General features: G+C 37.5%; 1 protein-coding gene across 1 annotated transcript; it reads right to left on the bottom strand.

Annotated features, from left to right (window-relative positions):
• Nucleotides 1-34: 34 nt before the first annotated feature.
• Nucleotides 35-1,087, bottom strand: LOC126379836 (uncharacterized). The gene has a single exon (XM_050028779.1). It carries the CDS (start codon nt 1,085-1,087, stop codon nt 35-37), a length of 1,053 nt encoding a protein of 350 aa, XP_049884736.1.
• Nucleotides 1,088-23,348: the final 22,261 nt, after the last annotated feature.

Raw genomic sequence — 23,348 nt, 5'->3', positions numbered from 1 at the left:
GTCGTAATAAAAACGAGAAGTGTACATAAATAAATTAAAAAGAATTCAGTGGCTCTGGAATAACAGCGCCAATAGTTCTTTTGATTTTGCTGAGAAATACGTGACGATGACCATGGCCCGGCATGCCGCAAGGATGCCCTTTGGCTAGATTGTACCGGCCCACTCCGGGCCATACTATTGTGCGCTGGTAGCCCGGCGCCTTGTCATACGAACTGTTGAATCCATACTTGTACTGCGGGAATTCGAACATTGGTCGAACAACATTGTAGCTGTAAGGACTGGGTTCAGTCGACTTGCGCGGGATGTTTGCCAGATCTGTCATCGCATTCCGATTCCTAGGTGGCACTTCTCTACCCGTCTTGTTCCATTTACCGAAATGTTTCTTCTTATATCCTTCAAAGCACCCTGGTAGTGCTATGGGCCACGTGGCGCACACAACCCTTTTTGGGGTAGTAAAACGCTTTCCGGTAAACAAATCATAAGGGCCTCGTAGTGACACTATCTTTTTCGGTTTATTTTCGATGCTGTCTTTATCCACGAGTGTATAACGATTGGGAGCAAGGGACCACCTTGGTGTTGGATCTCTAAATCTACAAGGATCCTCTCGCTCGAGGGTAGGCCTAGTGGAATGTGGTCCATATGGGGCTTTGTATGGTTCACCTCTGAAATAAGTACCCGGTCCTGGAACGCTTTTGGAATACGACTTGAAACGTGGAGTTCTTCCAAAGTTGAGATTGTTGCACGCCGGCTCATACTTAGTCGGCTCTGGTACTTCTGTCCAGGCAGGTCCTAGTAGTGTAGCGAACCATCTTCTCTGCTCAAGTATTTTCTGGTTGCGATATCCCAAGTTCTTAGACCAATCTTCGAGTTCTGTCTTGTATCTCCATGGATCTTTGTCAGCTTTCTGTCTTCTTTTTGATAAATAATATTCATAAAAAGGTACAGGATGATAGAGACAGGGGTTGCAGCCTTTGGGTCTTGTCACAAAAAGTCCACTGGGGTCTAAGCCTGGGTGATAGTGAATTTTGCCAAATCTCGGAACATTTGAACCGAACCCTAAGGGGGTTTTTACTTTTGTCGCCACCATTTTACGTGAATATGTGTTTTATAGAGAAAATTATCAATTTTTAGATACCTAGTGTTCTAAATATTTCGCAGACAGACAGAAAATAGTGACATGTTATTTTTAAAACTTTACCGACTTTAAATTTGACATGCAATGACAATGTAATGACAAGTTAACATTTTAACTCTCTTATCACTGTGGAGTGTTTATACGTTGCCTTTGTATTTTGTGTTATCTTTTCTTAAAGTTAAAACATTATTGTTCTCGGATAGAGAGATGTAGCATATCCACGCGAACAATAGACAGAGTGGTACATAATTTGGGAGTAAAGTTTAAATCTTCTTGAGTATAAAGATAGCATTCTTCCGAAAACGAATTTGTGGCGATGTTAGTTTTCTTATCGACTGTCATTAGTGCTGATACCTGCAGACACCTAATTTTATTTTAAGTTATACCTACCTGTTATTTTCTTACCCGCCGAAAAGGAAAAGGAGGGATGATCCACGTAAAGAGCGTATTGGTCTATGTGGTGATTTGTCAAAGCGGTAGGCACCGACGCTATGATCCAAATCTTTGATTTACCCAAATACACTGAAATAGGTATATAAAAACTGCGCCGTTTATTAAGCTTTTAGAAATATCAAAAAAGTAGGTACCATTTACATAAGGCTAAAAGTTAATGTCGCTCAAAGTTTGTAAGGTACTTAGATTTGAAGTTAATTCGACATTCTCTACAAAGCGGTTCTTTTTAATGTTCTTAAAGGTGGTATATATAAAACATTTTATTAGAGAAATAGGAACACACACACATACACGCTCATAATGCCTTTTAGGGTAGAAATAGTCAGAAGACTAACCTGCAGTCACTACCTGCCTACTGCCAACCTGCAGTGAAAATGGCTCAAATTATAATATTTGCTGGAACAAAACAGACAAACTGTTTGAAGCGTCCAAATTGAAGCTGTAACGAATTCACAGTCGAACAATTTTGCGCGAAGTTTGTCGATGAAGGCAGCTACGTGATTGTAGGTGCAGGATCCAGTTTTACGCCGAAACTAAAAAAAACTAAACTTTGAAAATTGTTTTGTCGAAAGTTACGTAAGTATTTAAATTTGGAATAATCTATTTCACTTCCGCGATCAATCGATGCTTAATGCAGCGTGATTCTGTTTCACAAAAGTACGTTGTAGGTATGTTTTTAAAGCTAATTTCGATATTAATTATTAAGTTAAAGATGCAAATAATTAAAAATACACAGTTAACACTCTGTTTTCATTATACAAAATACTTCTAATAATGTTGGGAAATATTTAAATGGAGTAGAACTGGTGACATTGATATTAGTTCGCGCGTGGAATAGATGAGAAAAAATATCTCGTTATTTGGAAGATCGAACTAATGAATCGGTGGATATGGTATAAATCAACAGAAGCCTTTTTGTCGCAACACTTGGTATTAAATATCTCCATGGGTATGATCACCCACGTTACTACTTATCAATATTCTATACTCATATATAATGTAAATTTATTAAATAGTAAGAACGCTGGATAGTTATTGCTTTGTGTATCTACAAATGCTAGATACAATTTTAACTTCAGATTCTTCCGAAGTCCAATGCTCGACTCCCAGCCTAAATCCGGTTCTGGAAGACTGCGTTTCACAGCTATGTAAAATTTCAACTACGTGCCCGGTGTATTCCCGGGGAATAGATAGTTCACTCCTTTTATATTTCTAGCACTTAACATTTGCCAAATAGAAATGCGATGCAGTTCACACCTATTGGGATGCTGCCTAAGTAGTGTTTGTTTTTATTTCCTATTCCTACAGCGTAGGTAAGGTTGGCGCCGATGAAATCGTCGAGGCGGAGTAAGTTATCCAAGTTATTATCGTGATAGGCATAGGGAATCCACGCATTTTTTTTGTTCTGAGTGATCTGTTATTATGATGATCTGTGCTGTAGGGGTAAGTAGATAATATTGTGTGTAAAGAGAAAATTTTGCAGGTAATTCTTATTAAAACCCTAAAGAGGAAAGCAAAATGTCCAATAGGTTAATATTAACTACATTACGTACCTTAGCTACGTTTTACGTTATGAACTAGGTTACAACTGCAGTGATGGCTGGGAAGAGATCTATTTTACAGATAAAGGAAACCTTTAAAGATGTGTCTATGATAATTTATCATACCAATACGTACAAATATTTTCAATAAAAATAATTGGCGTAAGTAGCAGGTGGACCACGGAAGAATATTATTATGTTTTCCCGTGGTCCACCAGGTGAACTAAATAGGTGGATCTCGGGAAAGAAGGGTAAATATACCAGTCGTTGGTAGGTAAGTGGGTAGAACTACAAGAACAAGCGATGCATCTAAATGGATTTCGAGCTAGAATTCATGGCTCGCGTTCGTCTTGGAATTCAGTCTGCAGTCACTGTTGCATACGAGGTAACTAAGATGCATCGCTCAAGTGCTCCCGAAGGCTAATAATAGCTGGAGTTGTAGGAGTAAGCTTCTATCACGTAGGTATACTGACTAAATTTTAACTAGGCCACAAGTTATTGCTAGTTTGCTTGCACAGTACCTGCCTACCTACAAACAAATTGGTAAATACTTATTATACTTACACAAACTCGGGTAGATAACTCAGTCGAAGATAAATTATGAAATGCTAATTTTGAAGTACCTAGCTACCTAAACCGTCTAGATCATAGAACAATCCAAGCTTTTTATTTGACTTATTTATCAACGTACCTACCTACTCATACAAATTCTTCGGCCATTGTTTTAATAGTATATAAATGGCTTCGGGTTTTAGAATATTTATAAATATGAAGAACCTCGTACCTACAAAGAGAATGTAAGTATTAAGTTTTTTTTATCAAACTTGTCTACTTATAAACAATTGTTAGCGTTCCCAAGGTAAGTAAAGTAAGAAAGTATGTACTTAGTTTATTAGATCTTCAGGTATATTTTTTCTATGTTTATTAGCCGTGTTGGTGACAGGACAGCCTAAAGATATTTTTTTGGAGGTTGCCTTCCTGTGTTCCCAGGCTTTGTTGAACTTCCTGTGTAGAAAACCTTCGTAGTTATTTGTTGAAAAGTAGGTATTTGTAACTTGTAAAGCTAAGATGAAGAAAGCCTCAATTTATAACTTTCTCAACCTACCTACCTACTAGCATTTCATTTTTTTAACTTCAAGCGACCTTTATTTCAATGCAAATACCTACTTAGTACCTACTAGATCTCCTTCCGCGATATCGTCCCCGTAGACTTGGGTATATAAGTAATTATGATAATAATAACCTACCTATCGCTCACTACCTACCTCTCCGTTTCTGGAAAGTAGGTACCTACCAATCTAGCCTATGTGCTTCTCTAGCACTCAAACTATATTCATGCCTTCAAACGTTTTAGCGTTAGAGTTATTTTAGCATTTATAATATTAGTACCGCATAGTAAGGATTGCTTGTGATTTAGGAGGCAATTTAGAAGTACTGTTTCAGTTCCCAAATACTTACTCAAGTAGTCGTATTATTATGTAGAATGTGGATATTGTATACATTTTAAACCCTGTATGCTATTTATAAAGAGGTTTTAATCGTGAGCTTTTCCCTCACGTCCCTTGCATTGGAATGCGTTCGACCGTCCTGCGCCCGGTGACATGCCGCCCGACCCACTTTAGCAGCGCGTACACTTATTTTATCTCGTCTCTTTACTAACTTTAACTACGGTAACTTTCGAAATATTTATTCAAAATATTAATATTTTAAATATAAAAATTATTTGTCCAAATTACGTAGTATAAAAGACAAAAGTTATCTAAGTACTAAGTAGTGAAACCCAGCTCTGAAAAATCACATTTGGATGTGATTTATGGAAACAAAAACTCGGAATAGACAAATTAGTTTCAATTCAGATAAAAAAAATCTGATTGTAATTAATTGAAAGAAATCGAAATTTATTAAGAGATAATGACATTAAATGTGATTTTTCAAAAAAGCGCATACGTGGTTTTTACTATAAGGTGACGATAGATACCTACCTAGAAGCTGTCTCCGACATTTTTGTAGAATTGTTTAAGAGAAACATTTCCACCATTAATTACATAAATTCTACGCTAATTTACACGTGCTGCAAAAAAAAAAACGGTTCTAGTATACGAACCGTTTTTTTGACGTGACTTATTGTAGTTTTGCTGCATAATGGCCCCGATTCCTGCAAACACCGCCTAATTTTAAGTTATATCCGTCATTTTCATATCCGTCGAAAAGGAAAGGGACGGATGATTCACAGCTCTTAATTTTAGGAAGAATGAGTAAATGAATGTGTCGGGTTATTGACTGATGTAAAATTTTTAGACGGTTGGTTTAGATTTGTGCTTAAAATTGACGTGTGTTCCATAAATTTTATGCTTGTCAATTACCCGTCCCTTTCCTTTTCGGCGGATAAGAAAATGACAGATATAACTTAAAATAAAATTAGATGGTATTTACAGGAATTAGCACCATTGCATTAATATATACATACTTGGTCGGACAAAAGGGGAGCGCTTATATCCGTGTAAGTCTTACGGTTTTTGTAGCGCACGCCGAAATAGCTCGCAGAAGGTAGTTTTTTCCTCGACTTGCGTACTTGACACTTGTTGTTATATTTTAGCCAATTTACACAAGGACCTTTATGAATCATATATATAGTAGCCTGCCTATGCAACAAATGTCATCAAAACCTATTCAGTCGTTTTGCGTGCAAGACGAAGTTTGAGAGGATGTTGTAGGCATATTTATATAACATCATCACAAATATTCGCGTTTACAATATTAGTACGATTAGGTAGGTACCTAAGTAGCTAAGTTAGATAACCTACTTACCGATTTGCTTATCAGCAGAATAAGGTGATCTTTGAGTTGCCATGTAATTTTTATTAAATAGGTACGTAGGCAGGTATTATACAAAATTAATCAGTTGAAAAAAAAAACAAACAACTCGTTATAATTTATTTGTTAGGTGATATCCATAGTTAAATTCACTGCCGTTACCTGCATAATGAAAAGCGAGAAAGTGATGGACTGAAATTTCGGGTAGCTATCAAAGTGCTGTTTTAATGACGTAGGTATAGGTTAACAATAATAAAATCTTTATTTACTCTCACAAAAAGTAATGCCATTGTAATATAACAATACATTATGTGAGAATCTGGTGCCTGATCTAGGTATAACCCTGTGTTCCAGGTCACCAGGTTCCCACTCCCGGAGGTCACATATACATGAAATTGGCGACGTTATTTCAATTATGAAAAATAGGTGTGTGTGTGTGTGTGTGTGTGTGTGTGTGTGTGTGTGTGTGTGTGTGTGTGTGTGTGTGTGTGTGTGTGTGTGTGTGTGTGTGTGTGTGTGTGTGTGTGTGTGCGTGTGCGTGTGTGTGTGTGTGTGTGTGTGTATAGTTGTGTGCTAGTCATGCGAGTGGTGTTCCTTTTTTTAGTTAATACCTAATTTACTACTATCTGCATATTGCGAGCAGTTTCTCAGTATCATCGTACGTCAAAGATTGTAGCCACATTATTAACGTTTTTCTGCATTCTTTCATATTTTTAGGATATATAGACAAAAGTTTGTTTGCGTGATTATACAATCTACTACATTGAAAAGCCGAGAACCTTTGGGCGAACGCAGTTCTCAGTTGAGTCCTTCTACATACCTCGAAGTAACGACGTTGGGTAGGCAGTTTGTTACTGTCATATGTCATATCAGCATGTTGGCGTAATATTATTGCTAAGATAAATAATTGTCTGACTGTTAAAACTTCTGCTTCCCTATAAAGCAGTGTGGTGGGGAAAAGTCTTGGTTTAAACAGACTAACCTTTAATATAAGTCTTTGTGCCCGTTCTACTGTCAGCATCGCTGTCTTGTTTGTTCCTCCCCATGAAGAGACGCAGTAAGAAAGAAGGGATTGACATAAACTAAAGTATACAGTTTTCATCAACTTAGTATCCGCTACGTATCTTAGTTGTTTGAAAACGTAAATAAGTTTCCTTGTTTTCTTTGTAAGGCTAATTATGTGTTCGTCGAACGTTAGGTTTTTATCGATAACAACAATTTTTAGTTTAAATAAGTAACTACGTTTGGTTGATCATTTAATCCTACGTGTCATTTTATTGTCCGGGAAACTTTATGAGGTCAGTTTGACAAACTTTGCGAAGGACGTAATGCCTTCCAGCGCATAGGTTCGCGGCTAGTTCGTGGGGAGAGCGCACGTCCCGCGCTTGCCAGGCACCCGCCCGTGGCATGAGCGACTCAAGTTAACGATAGCGCTGCGAAAATGGGGAAAATCTTGGAAGGGGAACCCGGCAGTTCTCTGCATTAGTAAATACCGCGCCTTAGGCGGCGTACATCGAAAATCGATGGGGGGAGAGAGGGTAGTTGGCGCGTGCGTCGAGCGCGAGTAACCCGCGTGTCGCTGACCGGCCGTCGCCGCCGCCGCACGCCGGGACCTGTAGCGCTGCTTGACTTGTTGCGAAGGCCACCTGTTAACACATGGAGGCTCCGTGAATTACAGGTAAGTTTTTCGTAGACCATTCTTAAGCAGCCGCAGCGAATTTGTTATTTTTTTCGCGACTTTAAACGGTTTTAAATAAGTTTTGTCGCGGGCGGCCGCGTGGCGCGCGCGTGTTTGCGTCCGCGTGCCGTCGTGTTACAGCAGTGGTTAGATTATTTCTTGCCGCGTTTGGGGGTTAAATTATTTTGTGTAAGCGGTTTTGTGGACAAAGAGGAGTGATTACGTCGAGCGTTGAGCGTAATTACTTACGCGCAATATCTCTTTGAATCTTTTCCTTGATGGTTGCTATTCATAAAGTTTTTCTTTGGTGTTTGGGGACTTTTTTATATTTTTAATGACGCATAGTCTAAACCTGCTTAATGAGGGGTACCTATATGTCGTGCTTCATTTAATTTAACTTACTTCTGGTAGATAATTAATAATTGAAGCTAAGATCTAGATAATGTTTTCGCTGCAATAGTTTATTTTTCCTTCATTTATATTTTTCACGTGTATTGTTTTGGATGTAGCTGAAGCATTTAGGTCAATAAATCACATTAGATACTATTTAGCGATAGTAGCTAAAATTCCTACTTACAATAAATATGTTTCATCTACTTAAACAACTATGGGAGGTTTTAAAAAAACATTAGTTTAAAATAATATTTAGAAGATTCTCAAGAAACTACTAATAAATAAAATACCTACCTACTACCAATGACCGGATGAGACCTTCAGGGCCCCCTTAATAATTATACAATAATTTTATTAAAACCGGACCAAAAACAAACAAATATCTATCATTTTGTAATTGGCGTTTTGAAGCGTGTGGATATTACGTGATAAGGGTGGAATTGAGAACCTTTTTTGTTGAAATCGGTTAAAATAGGATCGAAGTCGCGACCCGCTCATCGCCCCCACCGGGCCGACGACCGGCTACCGTCTACCATCTTTCATCCTGCGCGCTATGTAGAAGGTAGGTACCTACTACCTCACTGTGTTTCTTCGAACACTTCCAAACGCTTTTTATTATCACGTGCGCCATCATTAGGGAAATTCGAGCGTATACCCAATTTTAACGTTATGCTGCGAAAAGTTAAAGAGCGATTTAGCTATATTACATACATACGATCACGTGTATTTTTGTGTAGTGGAAGTTCCGTTGAGACAGGCCGAGAACCCATGTTCTCCATTTACTACGATCCTAACTGTCGCTTCTTCCTTCTACTTAGGATATTAATTAAATTACAAGATCCAAACATTGAGACGCGTTGGCTTGCTCGCGCTAGAGATGTGACTGACCATAAATGGTAGACTATTAGGTATGTCCCATACACAAATCTCCCTCAGGCGCAAGTATTACCTGGTCATAGGGGTAGAGAAGGCATTTGTCATTCATTCTTAGTCCACACGAAGTGCCTTTCGAATCCTTTATCTAGGCAATTGAATCCATGAATAGCTTGAGCAGCCACAGCGACGCTATACATCCCTCTGACACCTTTCTCGATGCTGCAGCTGCAGTCTCCGCAAAATTGAGTCGTGGCAAGTTTTTAGTGATACTTATTTTCTTTTTTAAGCAATATTAACACATTTATTTAACTACCGTTTATTGTGCACAAATATACATGATATAAGTATTAGACGCGTATTTTTTTAAAGTAAGGAAGTACACTTAGCTTGTTTATAAGATAAAACAAGCGTTGAATGCGAGCCTCTTACCCCCAAGACCGCGTAATTTTTGTTCACTTAGATTGATGCAATAGGAAATAAATTTAAAAATCTACTCAGGTTATCCTGATCTTAACATAATTGCATAAGGGATTGATTAGAATTTTCTTAAAAGCTCGTATTTTCTTTGTCTCGTATTACTTATAGCCATTTTTATGTGGAAGAGTCAACAATCAACTTTGTTGATCAATCAACTTTGTTGATTGTATCTATCATTAAGATAAATAAATAAAGCGATTGAGACTGATAATATTGATGATTGATAAACTAAGTTCTTTCTGTAATCTTATAATAGGGTGAGTAGTCAGAAGACAAGTGAGTAGCAGCGATACGAAGTCTAAAGACTTCATGAACAAAATACGTTGACATCTACGCTACCGCCTCTCTGAACATTTTTTATTATGTCACCAAAATTAACTCGTCTTTTTTGTATTTCAAAATATAATAGCTACTTCGCAATAAAGTGATATAGGCGTATAATAAAGGATATGTATTACTGTTGCAGCATACGTGTATAAAAAAAATACTCACTGTTCACTCGTTTTAAATCAATTTTAAATGTAAGTATTAATTGTGTGATTTTACAAGCAGTCATAAATAAATTGTTGAACATACAATACAATTTTTCATTTTCAAATTTAAGTGCACGCATAACTCACTTGTATGATAAACTATTATTTTTAAATCCAATAAACGTTAATTAATGATCATAGAGTTTGGTATTAAAAATGGCATAATATATAAGTTAGGAGAATGTTCTGGTTATGATGATTTTTGTTTTACGTAACAATATATTGCAATAGTTTAAATAATATTCCAGAATATAATCGGATGTTGGAGAGGGTGGTAAAATGTTAAAAAGCATTCTAATATGTTTATAGTTTTTTTAATAAAATAATGAAGGTAAGTAAGGTAAAAAAAAATATAGATACGCTTATATTTTTTTTATATATATTCTAAACGTATTTAATCCAATTTATCCGAACTATGAATCTGCTTCTACTTACATTGTATATCATAGCAAATAAATATTATTGTTCAAAATGATTCCATAAGGGCATAACATAATTGTAAGTACACCTACCTACCTACATTTAATTCCAGACCCTATTTAGAGAACATTAAGTTTACTTTTCCTTCTTTCACTGTCGAATGTTTGGAATAGTAAGTAGAGCAACTTCGGGTATGACGTCAGCTGGGGTGCTCCCCGAGAGGGGTGAACATATTCCAATTCTGAATTCTGCAACCGTCTCCGGTTGCACTAGGCCCTTAAACCAGTCTATGTTAATTTAGATACAAGCACTCCGTTTATTTAGATACAAGCACTGGAATTCTGATAGAGATTTCAGTGCTTGGATCAATTTTCCGTTCACTGCATACAGAGACACAGTAAATTCCTCATCATTCCCTTCAAAATCTACAAAAACACAGTAAAGTTTTTGGCTTTTTGCTAGAAATTTCTCAGCAATGCATCTCAAGGAAAAGAACTGTCTATACGTCCCCGCTTGCATCTTACCTCCTGTCTCTTTCATAACCCTATCAATCAGCACTTTCGCATGCCACGAGAGCTTTTAGCCACCGCTAGGCCAACACAGATTAAAAAGGCGATGCTGACTATTAGTCTTCACGCGCTGTTCAGCCCTCAGCATCTCGACTGAAATCCTATCACAACCTGCCGCTTTTCCAGGCTTCATACCTAAGCGTTATAATTTCATCCGTAAAAATTTAACTACCACCATCATTTTCATTCCATTATAAATGCCACGCTTGCGCCTTGTCGCTCTCCTAAATAAATTTTCGAAATAATCCTTCCATTCTTATCACGTTTTCTTTACTTATACTGCAAGCCTTGTTTTTAGACAGTTTCGAGTTTGCTAGATTTTCCTCGGGCAGATCTTATGGAATTCCAAAACCATATTTGGTTAGCTTGGAAATCATAACCTTTTCATCTTTCTGCTCATTTTTCTTTCTTTCTACAACATATTTTGCAATACATTTCAGATCCTCATACCTACATTTCTCTCGCCTTTGGTACATCCACAATCGTTGTTTTCTACACCATTGGGTTTGCCTTTGTTGCTGCGCCTTTGCGCCTCACTATCCCACCAAACATTCTTTACCTTCCTACTCTTTCTTCTCTTAGATACACCACATCACACACTTCGCCAGCAACATACACTACTTGTTCCTTAAATACATTCCATATGTCTTCAATTACATACTTTTCGGTCTGCGCGCTAGACTGAATCTTGGCTGAAACGACGTCCTTGAAAAAGCCTAACTGTACGGTTTTTTTATTAAAGATGGAATTTTAGTTTTATTTAATCTTCATAAAAAGTAAAAAAAAAAATTATAACCGCCCTGTTGTTTACGGATTAGTTGACCAACATGCTTCATGCTTTGTACTAATCGCGCGGATCAGTCAAGCGACTATGAGCGATTGTTCTCTAGTTGTCATGGCGATCATAGTTGTCACTGTCATCGAACGCTAGTGATTTACCGGTTTGTAAATTTGTTGTATTTAGTTATCGATAGAAATGTCAAAGACAAAGGAGTTAACATATCGTTGCCTTATTAAAATCCCATGTTAAAATCGGATTCGGATATGATTTTTACCTGGATTATGTATGCCAATTACAATTACTTCCTTGGGGTTGAAAGACGCAGTTGCACGTGGCGGCTTTAAATATAAAGTCGTAGGTTAGTGTTAAATACAAAATATCGTAGATCTGGCGAATATTCTAGTATACTAAGCTTGCCTCTTTTACTTGCTTTGTCTGTCATTTCATTAATAATATTTCTTTATTATATCTCCGCTTCTCTTAATATTACAATAGATTTCTTATATAAGTATGTGATATTTTCGGATATTTCCTTTATTTGTGCTTAGTGCCATGATTCTTGGTCTATGGGAGGTACTTCATAGGTTTTGCTCCCCGACGAAATGTATGAAAAATAAGGCTAAAAATGGCTACATCTTTGGATTGCATTGATTTAGAAAGCTTGATTTTTATTCAGTTTCAAGAGACCGCTGACGTTAATTTCAACTTGATATCTCCACGGGTTCCCGAGAAAAAAGTCTTGACAGACACAGGACAGACAGACGGGCGGACAAAAAAGTGGTTCTATAAGGGTTCTGTTATTCCTTTTGAGGTTCGGAACCCGAAAAACTTAAAATTATTGCAGGATATTTCTCATTCATTCAATTCAATATCGTCTCCGTGTGACGTAGACAGGTGTGCGGTTGGTTCTCAAGGGAATCGATTGCGATTCTAACAACACGTGGCTAAGTTTATATCTACTAAAGTTTATATAAGTACATAAACTACCGCCGTTGGGGTGCGGCGGTCAGAGTCACAAATGCGCAATATCACAACTTAGCGACACTTTTAATATTGACTGTGATATTGACAGTCGACTTGAATTCCAAGATATAAGAACGAATAACTGTAACTGTAACGGCCTCCGTAGTCCAGTGGTTGAACGTTGGGCTCACGATCCGGAGGTCCCGGGTCCGAATCCCGGTGGGGACACATCACAAAAATCACTTTGTGATCCCTAGTTTGGTTAGACATTACAGGCTGATCACCTGATTGTCTTAACGTAAGATGACCCGTGCTTCGGAAGGCATGCTAAGCCGTTCGTCCCGGTTACTACTTACTGATGTAAGTATGTAGTCGTTACATGAGCCACGTAAGGGACCATTGGCGGCTCAGTAATGACCCTGACACCAGGGTTGATGAGGTTGGTATTCCACCTCACAACCCACACGATAAGAAGACGAACTGTAACTTAACTGTGTTAACTGTAGGTATGACTTGCGTTTCCTAGTTGTAGGTGCCCCTTGATCGATACATATTAAAGTTAAGCAATGTCAGGAGCGGTATGTGTCTACACTCAGCGGGATCCCCTGTCTGGGAGATATAAGAGTGATGCAGAGAATTAGATCTGGACTTGTTCTACTGAATTATACTGAAAAAAACGGAAATACAAAGTTTTCTAACCGACCTCCAGCCAGCGGGATATTTACCAAAGTTAAGTCTGATGAACTATAAAGTGGTATTATTAACTTTTAGATCTGTATTTATTCTGTTCAACAAAACAAAAAAGAATACTTCTGCCGTCCTTACTTCAGCTACATTCAAGCTGCAATGGAACCTCCAGTCAGCGGCCTTTTTCTCTCAATGACATTCTTTTGTAACGTTTACGCTAATTTTTTAAAAAATAATAAAACATTAACTATTTACTATTTATTCATATAAAACGATTCAGTAGTTTTTCATGAACAAGTAATAAAAAAATCTGGTGACTGAGGGGAATCCTGTGCCCAGCAGTGGGACGTATGTAGACTGTTATGTGTGATGAAATTCAGTGACAATTACGCAACAGGTATTTATGTGTTTTTAGATCGTAATTAAGATTAGTAGTCAATAATTCATATACAACATTGAGATACATGCTCGCGATAAATATCATGGAAGGAATAGTCTTCTTCTATAGTGAGGTGGATGACCAACCTCATTACCCCTGGTGTCAGGGTTATTAATTGAGCCCCCAAAGGCTCCTGACATGACTCAAGTAACGACTACGTACTTACATCATTAAGTAGTAACTGGGACCAATGCAACGGCTTAACGTGCCTTCCGAAGCACCGATCATCTTACCTCTGGACAATCAGGTGATCAGCCTGCAATGCCCTAACAAAACTAGGGATCACAAAGTTATTTGTCCCCACTGGGATTCGACGGAATATTAAAAAATATCTACAATGATGTTTAAATTAAGGGAACATTTGACTAATTATGTTAGTAAATAGTTACAATGGTAAAATGAATTCTATATTTCAGTAAGTATAAAAGTTGGTTGGTATGGTAATCGGAACACATAACTAGTTGTGGATTGTTGCTGCAGCCGTGTCATGTCACTCTTTATTATGCAGTCTGAGTGCGCGTCGACTGATTGCTGAATTCTCTCAAAAAGAACATGTTAATTTTAGCTCCAACAGCTGACCAATCGAAACATGTTGTGTCTGTGACGTGCACGTGATGGGAAACAAACGGATTCATCAACTGAAAATCGAATTATTAGCGATACACTATTTTATTAAGGTCGACGAATCGACCGTCGTATTTCTTTGTATTTTAATCAAGCTGTTGAATTACATACAAGGGGCGTAGCTACCTTTTATTTCCCTTTATCTTTGAACCTGAGACGTCGTAGTCCACCTGTTGATTACATTTTACTTATTCACTGGTCTACACGCCTGTACATAACAGGCCCGGACCAGTTGCTTGAATACATTCCTTCAGTATTCGCGGTTAAAGGAAATGAAAATAAGCGCTGGATATTTTTTTAACACTTCGCTTTTTAAAGGCCTTTTTACTCAGCCAATATTACTTACGTAAGTACCTGTACCGGTGTGTGGTAGGTACCTGTTTGACCATTGAATGAGCACTATTTTGACCCCTTCTCCGACTTCATCATTTTACAATTGTAGCTCTCAGCTTGCGATTTTTAACGCCGCCACAGCGTGTAAGCAATTTATTTTTATGTCTTTTTCCGTCTCTGGTAAGTAAGTTATGTCCGTTTCTGTATACTCGTAAACATACAAACTCTATTCTCGCTTTCATGATATTAGTACGGATTCTTTCTTACCTTGGTCCCAGCGTTTTTATTCTTGTTACTTACTTTTATTTTCAGCCTTCTAATGTGTTCAGCAAATCTTGAAAAAGTTCACTTGATAAATTACTGCACGACGCCATAAGTTGAAAATTGGAAATATACATTTAATTTTGTATAATGATTGAGAATATTGCAACATTCGTTTTGATTTTTCAAAATGCTTGAACATTAAAGTTGTACGTAAGTAGATAAATATTTATTGCCCTGTGGAAATCAGGCGTGAATGGCAATCAGCCATGATCTTATGTACTTTATTGTATTGGTTTATACCTATAGGGTACCGATTGAAGTTTTGTAAAGTTTTAGCGGTTTCGAATTTTGAATGACGACAATTAGTGGAATAGATTACCTACTCTTCACTCGACACGAAGACGAGTTATTTGTATTCAATTAGTAATCTGCATCTACAGCTGAGCTGCAGTGTTATTTAGAAAACGAAAAAAAAGATAAACCAGATTTAAAATATAGTCTGTATCACGAAAGAAGTCCCGCGGCCGCGGCGCTGTTGTCGCAGATTCAGCATAGAATTATTATGACTTGTCAATTAGTTTCATTAAAATTCGTAGACTTTCGTGGCGTGGATTGTTATTTTAATCCTAGTTTATCTTTAGAGTTGGTTTTGTAATAACACTGCTGGTGTCTTTTATATTGGTATATTCCAATTAAAACAAGAGCAGAGGTTTAGAAAATTTTACAAAATCTTATGCTACTTACTCCCCTGTTCTATCGTAGAAGCCGAGCAAGGGATCATTTCGTATCTAGCATTACTTTACATACTTCTTCTATCGTGTGGGTTGTGAGGCGGATTACCAACCCCATCAACCGTGGTGCCAGGGTTATTATTGAGCCGCCATAGGCCCCTGACATGACTCATGTAAGTTGTAACGACTACATACTTACATCAGTAAGTAAGTAGTCACCGGGACCAACGGCTTAACGTGCCTTCCGAAGCACGGATCATCTTACTATTTGGACAATCAGGTGATCAGCCTGTAATGTTCTTACCAAACTAGGAGTCACAAAGTGATTTTTGTGATTTGCCCCCACCGGGAGTCGAACCCGGGTCCTCTGGATCGTGAGCACATCGCTCAACCACTGGACCACAGAGGCCGTCTTTTACATAAATAGCATTGTAGCGCCAACTTTACATAAATAGCATATATAATACACATGGGTACAGTTCCTGTATAACGTGATGGTAAATAGTATATTTTAGACAGTATAACTAAGGTCTTCAAGTTTGATTTCTATTGAATTCGCGGCGTGAATTTATGAATATTATTTTGGAGCACTATTAGAAATAATAGATTAATGACGGCGGAATGTAACAGTGTATGTGGTTTGCGTATCTTGGCTACATGTTGCCACCCTTCATTATTCATTGTTTGCATATCATACGGGCACGAGTGCCTATTCAGTAAGTTACGTGAATTTGTAAGAGCGGTATCCTACTAATATTATAAACGCGAAAGCTTATGAAGATGTATGTAGGAATTTGTTTGTGCCTCTATCACGCAAAAACTATTGACTAATGATATACATTTGATTTGACATATATTTTGTAAATGGGCCCAAATATAAAGTTAGGTGTCAAGTGTCGTGGAAAAAAAAAATGTTGGCGTGAGTTGCAAAAACCGAAAGTAATGTATGGTGGAAATATTTCTGTTAAATAAATGGTCAGTCGGAGGTCCTTGTTGTTCTATGGCTATTCTACAAAAAAGACAGCGACGGGAGTATGTTTATAAGTAAGCCATTATTGTAAATATAGTGTTTAATAAATACTTATGCTACTTATTATTTCCAATCCACATTTTGTAGTAATGAATTGGTTAGTTACGACGGGTTGAAAAGCTACAAGGTTTCTGTCCAGTCGGGCGCATGGCGTGCAAAGCGGGACATAAATTCACTTTCTAAATATCTTTAAAATAGGAAATACGACATGATTACGAGTATTTAATTACTGCATAGTGATTTAAAATTACTCTTTGACGTTTAAACTGCTAAAGTTGAGCCGTGGTATCCCAGATGGTAGAACGCTTGCCTCTCACTTTGAGGTCGCAGGTTCGAATCCAAAACAAAGCCTAAACTAATGATTGTCGAATTTGTTTTCGAATTCATGTTTGGATCATAAATGATTATCATATGCTCAGCGGTGGAGAAAACCCACATTCCCGAGAAATGCCTTTTCGGAGGTATGTGACTTAACCTGTACTGGGCTGGATTTCCTTTCGCAGGCTGGAAGGTCAGACAGGCAGTAGCTTCTGTAAAAAGCTGGACCTGTCAAATCTTCAGGTTAGGTAAGCGGACCCTATGAAAAACGGGATAATGCTATGGATATGATGCTTAAACTGCTAAAGTTGAAGCTGATTGTACCATGGTAGGTACCTACTTTCGAAGGATGGACTTAGTACGCGATATAACCGAACCACGTCGTGGGGGTAAACAACGGTGTTAATTCCTGCAGACGCATCTAATTTTATTTTAAGTTATACCTGTCATTTTCTTATCCGCTGCAAAAGAAAGGGATGGGTAATCGACAGGCATAAAGTTTATGGAACACACGTCAATTTTAAGCGAAAATCCAAAACAACCGTCTAATAATTTTACATCGGCCAATAGCCTGACATAGTTAAGTAGTTCATAGTCAGCACGTCACACGAATTGCATACCAGCGAGGTGCCTATTTTATTCGCCCAGGTTATTCATTCGTTATAAAATTAACTTGTTGACATTCATCCGTCCCTTTCCTTTTCGGCGAATAAGAAGATGACGGGTATAACTTAAAATAAAAGGTGTCTGCAGGAATCGGGGCCAATATACGACTTAATGTCTATTTCATTGTAAACGTACCTATAAGATACCTCACTCACCAATTGTGTGCTCTTTATAATTATAGAGCCAATAGAATTTATTACAGAATGAATGTAAATTTTAGAAGGCATTCATTCGTTATTACACAAGTAACTATTTTACTTTTTTTTATTTTTTTCTGGGGTTTAGGGGGTGTATGAAAACTTCATAATTACGCTCGGTCAATACCTAATTGTGAAGACAGAGAGGAGTATACTACTGAGTAACCGAGTTTATCTAATATAAAGCACTTGCTAGTATCCAGTGGGTTGTCCGTGGATATCATGCATGTGGAACTGGCCTAGTTAACTAGTCAGTTGAGATCGAGCAATAAAGTTAGGACCTTACGGCGCCGTCAGCCAGTGCACCATTTGAAACTATTTAGAAGCTTTACTTTGAACTGTTGAGTGAATTAGATGATATTAAACTCTCGTTATTAACGCATGAATTGATCGTGCCAGTCAGAATAATTCAAAAGTTTGAAAACTTTGCAAAACTGGGTTGTAGTGTTATGATATGCTAAGTAAAACTTAAGTATAATATGCTATATTGGACTTTCACCATATTAATACTAAGTAGTGGTTTTAATGCGGCTTGTATTAATTAACTTCTTGGCCCTACGCGTGCAGTGACCTATTATACTCTGTTTCGGCTTTTAATTATAAGACAGTCCTATACAGTACCTACTTACCTAAAAATATCTATAATTTGTCACAACATTCAACTATTTGTTTAAATTATTTTCTTCGTATTCGTAAAGGTGCTCGTAGGTAAATGAATCTGTACTTTTTATCTCTCTCCTGAAAAGTCTACAAAAGAAACTTAGCTTTACATTATTGCAAGCGCTTTTGAAATTATTCATAAGACACCCCGGAACGTCTGAACTTACTGAAAATAAATACTGAAAAGTCTGTAAAATGTACTGAAATGGCAATGGTATTCAGTAAGTGTGAATAATCTTAGAAGAAACAATTTGCGTTATCTGTACAGTGATCGTTTTAAATTTGACTTAGATAAGCAATTAGAGCAAGATGGGGAAAAGTCACATTTACACTCGTCAGCGTGTCTCTTAGGTCCTCCAAGAGTAGTCACAAGGCATCTAAAGTTCTATTTCTAAAAAAACACGTGACACCATTCAGGGCCATCTTCAGAAAGCTGAGATTAAATAAAGACAACCTGGCAAACATTTGAATCGTCCACTTGATCTTAAAATAGTATCAATACAGACCTTTAGAAGCTTAAACAATACAATGCGTAATCATATTACCCGGGCTCGCAGGACCGGCAACAAGTTAATCCGGGTATTCGGTACGGGCACACCGTACGGGACACGATCTCGTCTTTTTTTACCGGGGTTTTGTAAACAGATGATTCCCACATATTTCGTTTTAGTTTGAATGTTTTTCAATTTTTTTTTACACCTCTACCAACCCGCATTGGAGCAGCGTGGTGGAGTATACTCCATACCCCCTCCGGTTGATTGAGGAGAGGCCTGTGCCCAGCAGTGGGACGTATATAGGCTGTTTATGTATCTTTTTGATGACATTTTATTTTGTTCTGTTGCACCGTAAAAGCAGCTTAACTTTTTAATTGACTATTGCAGCCCGTCAAAAGATTTCATGTGCGTGTCCAGTTTTTGCGTGATTTTTAATTAACGGAGTAAATCAATTTAGGGGGTGCCGTGGGGGATGACTCTTGATCCAATAAGAGCTTAATGAACCAAGCTTATAATACGTCAGATTTTCGTATCTAACAAGGCCTAAAAGCTTGTTGTATAAATCAATTTCCCCTCCCTATCAATTTCATAGTTTTCTGCTTTACCAGCCCCCAGGCAGCCGACATTTCTATAGTTTAGGTTAGGTTATATTTTTTTCTTTTCATTGCTGTAAGTATTGCCTACTTTTCCTATAACAAAGTATTGAACACAAAATGAAGCTATTAGCCGTCTGGTTGTATATCGTATTCAGTCCCTAGTGCTTTGGTTGAAAGCAAATTTGGATTATGAAATACAAACATACGATCGTCTAGAAATACGATATTTATGAAAAATTTGGGTGAACTTATAACATTTTGGTATTCCGTCTATTTATATGGCTTTCAAGCTTCATACCTACATAACATGGCAATTACGAAAATTAATTTTACTTGGTCTAAAATGAAGTCGGCAAACGTTTGGTTACTTTGAATCAACAGTTCGGAAACTGAAATAACACATGCTACTTCTATGTGAAACTGGTCTTGATGTGATCGCCGTCCGGCCAAGTTATGCAACATTTAACAGTAGATAATCGATTTCTTTTATTTATTTACCTGCAGACAGGTAGGTTAGCAGGTTATGTTTAAAATTTTACCTGTTTCTTTCGGTGAAAAGAAGAAGTACTTAGTGCTCTACGTCGTGTCTAATAGCCGGCTAGGTTATCTGAACTTTCACATTTCGTGACATTTACCAATAAAATAGTGCCAACAGGAAGTATAATCGACTTGTAGCTCGACACAACCCAAAAAGGATCAGAGGTTTTTGATACTCGATTTATTAGGTATAGAGTTTTTTTGGACGGAATTAATTAAGTAGCTGGATCAAATGAGGAGCGCTGAGAGCTCTTACTCAGCAATAATTTGCTTATCATCATCCCGTTGTTCACAGGGTTCGCTTACGTAACCTGAAGATTTAACATGTTCGGTTTTTTACAGAAGCGACTGCCTGTCTGGCCTTCCAACCCGCGAAGGGAAATCCGGCACAACACAGGTTAGGTCACATACCTCCGAAAATGCATTTCTGGGGAATGTGGGTGTCTCGGGGATGTTTTCCTTCACCACTGAGCATCATTTATGACTCAAACATGAATTTGAAAACAAATTCGACTATTATTGGGTTAGGCCTGTGCTGGATTCAAACCTGCGACCTCAAAGTGAGAGGCAAGCGTTCTACCAACTGGGCTACCACGGCTATAATAAGCGTTGTTATATTTAATTTCCTTTTTCATTTACCGGCGTCTTTCTTTATAACAACTTCTTACTACTTATACTATTGTGTATTCTGTGATATTATTTTAAAAGCTCCTTTAAATGCTGTCAACTGGTTCAGAAGGCACGTTGTATACATTTGGTAAACGCTTGTGCTTTGAAACTCTGTGCTATAACGACACGAAGCCAGCTTTCACCTTTTTGTCATCGGCGAAAAGAACCGTAATATTAAATCCTGGCGTAGGTTACACACCTTTCTCAGCTAAAATGGTTACATGATACTCTTAGATGAATAGTTTATACACGATGTGTTAACTGGCGTACACTTCACATTCACAGCAGAAGGAATGAAGTTTAATCTACCACGCTATAAAATTACTATTTTTGTAAACCTATTATACTTATTCTAGACACACATTTTTAGCTTGATTAAAGATCTGAAGCAAAAAATTAACTAAGTACTTTCAACTTTGAACTGACCCACTAAGGTCGATTAATTCTTTCAAACAATTTTCTTCGCCCTGAGCCGAGGTTAGCGCTCAACTCACCTTCAGGCCTGTTGACTTAAATGTTGTACCGGGTGAGAACCCGGTCCCTATATGTCCGGCCAAGTAGTTATTACCATTTGCGGCAAATCTACAATAAGTTACGTGAAAAACAAAAATAGCCGATAGACAGACTCATAAGTCGTTAGAAGATAAAGCTGCAACTACATACCTATGGTAAATAGAGCCTGAAGGCAAGCCTGAGTAATTATGAACCTGCTGCTAAACATCGATACTGTTAAACACGACACGAAACGTCCAGGCGACTACTGCAGGATACCAACAACATTTAGTGCGTTAATAGTTAGGTGATTTATTAAACGAGATTAAAAAATAGATTGGAACGAATAAAATTAACACTTTCAAGGACAGAACGTCTAAGGACGTTTCGATTCCAAGTTGTCATACTCTCATACTACCTACTATGAACCATCAATGACCCATGGTCTCTGTTCGTGAAAGGGTTAAATGTAAGTAGGCTTGTATTGTGATTGTAGAATTCCGAAACTCAAAAAAAGGAACTCTTATAGGATCACTTTGTTGTCCGTATCAAGTTATAAGTAACGCCTAATACTTATGTATGCGGTTCCATGAAGGTGTAAACAAAATCAAGCTTCTAAATCAACGCAATCCATACGGCCATTTTTAGCATTATTTTTTCTTTTATTTAGGGGTTTTTTGCAAAGTTTGTTATCTTTATACATTTCGTACTGGAACAAAAACCCATTTCATATTATAATATAATTTAAAAAAAAAACAATTATACATGCTTTTTGCGACGGAAAATTTCACATGATATTAACTCAGAATCATGGTATGAATCATCCCCCTCAGTATCCATTACGATGTCACTAACAACCTGTATGTATTATTTTTTGATTGAACAGCAAGTATTAGGGTTGCTGTTTAATTTTCGGATTTTTTCTGTAACACCTTTCTTGTAAAATTTCATGATTGAGAAGTACCCCATGGGTTTGTAAAAAATTGTAAAATATGCTTTTAGTAAAACAATCGCGACCTATGTCGATGTAGGGAGAAAATATGTTTTCAACGCATACAGCAACACGGACCTCCGCGGTTTCAACGGCGAAAAGAATTGTTTTTGCGATTACAAACTTTTTGCAGTTGAACTAATCGCGATCTATTTCGATGTACCTATGGAGAGAATATGGAGACAATAGTTTTACAACGGCAAAGTCAAAGCCTCGGTACTGTCGGTGCGCGAGCCGGACTCGCAATTCTACTTCCTTACCTGCTATAGATACCTATGGTATATTTATAGCTAAACTTGGTTAATTATACAGTAATACCCATAATTACTAAAATACCCAAATTAAATGAACGCCAAATCTGTGGGCGTCAAGTAAATACACGGGGGCGCTAAATCCACAAGTCTAAAGAGGTTGTAATCTGGATAAAAATATAAAAATCGTCGGCGCGCGCGGGAACGCTACTGGAACCGTGGTGCCCTAATGTTAATTGGAAGGCGGCACTTGCATGTCCAAGCAGAAAAAAGGCCAAGTATACATCTGTGTTAGCGGGAATTCCGTATTTTTGCATATGTCGTGAGAATACTTAAGATCACATCGTTGATACGCCTACGTTTAATGATATTTCAATCAATGTTATATCGTTAATGCAGGCGGTGTACAGGCCACACAAATGCGAATAATTTCTTAAGTTCAAATTTACCTAATCGATATGGGAAATTGTAAAATTACATCGATTATAATATCTATCAAGTTTTAAATATAACCGACACCAACGCCACTACTGGTGGATAACGTTACTAACTTTACGATATGATTGCCAACGTTTGGCTATATCATGACGTATGCGTGTATTTAGTTGCTCATGTCGTTAAACGTTTTGTGTTCCAAACTACATTATGATGTGACCAACGAATGATATTCTATTTCATAAAATATGACCATTTCATGAAATGATCGAGCACATCATGAAATGATCAATTCTAAGAT

This window comes from Pectinophora gossypiella, chromosome Z, assembly GCF_024362695.1.
Source record: "Pectinophora gossypiella chromosome Z, ilPecGoss1.1, whole genome shotgun sequence".
Classification (NCBI taxonomy): domain Eukaryota; kingdom Metazoa; phylum Arthropoda; class Insecta; order Lepidoptera; family Gelechiidae; genus Pectinophora; species Pectinophora gossypiella.
This window is presented reverse-complemented; position numbering and strand designations above follow the sequence as displayed.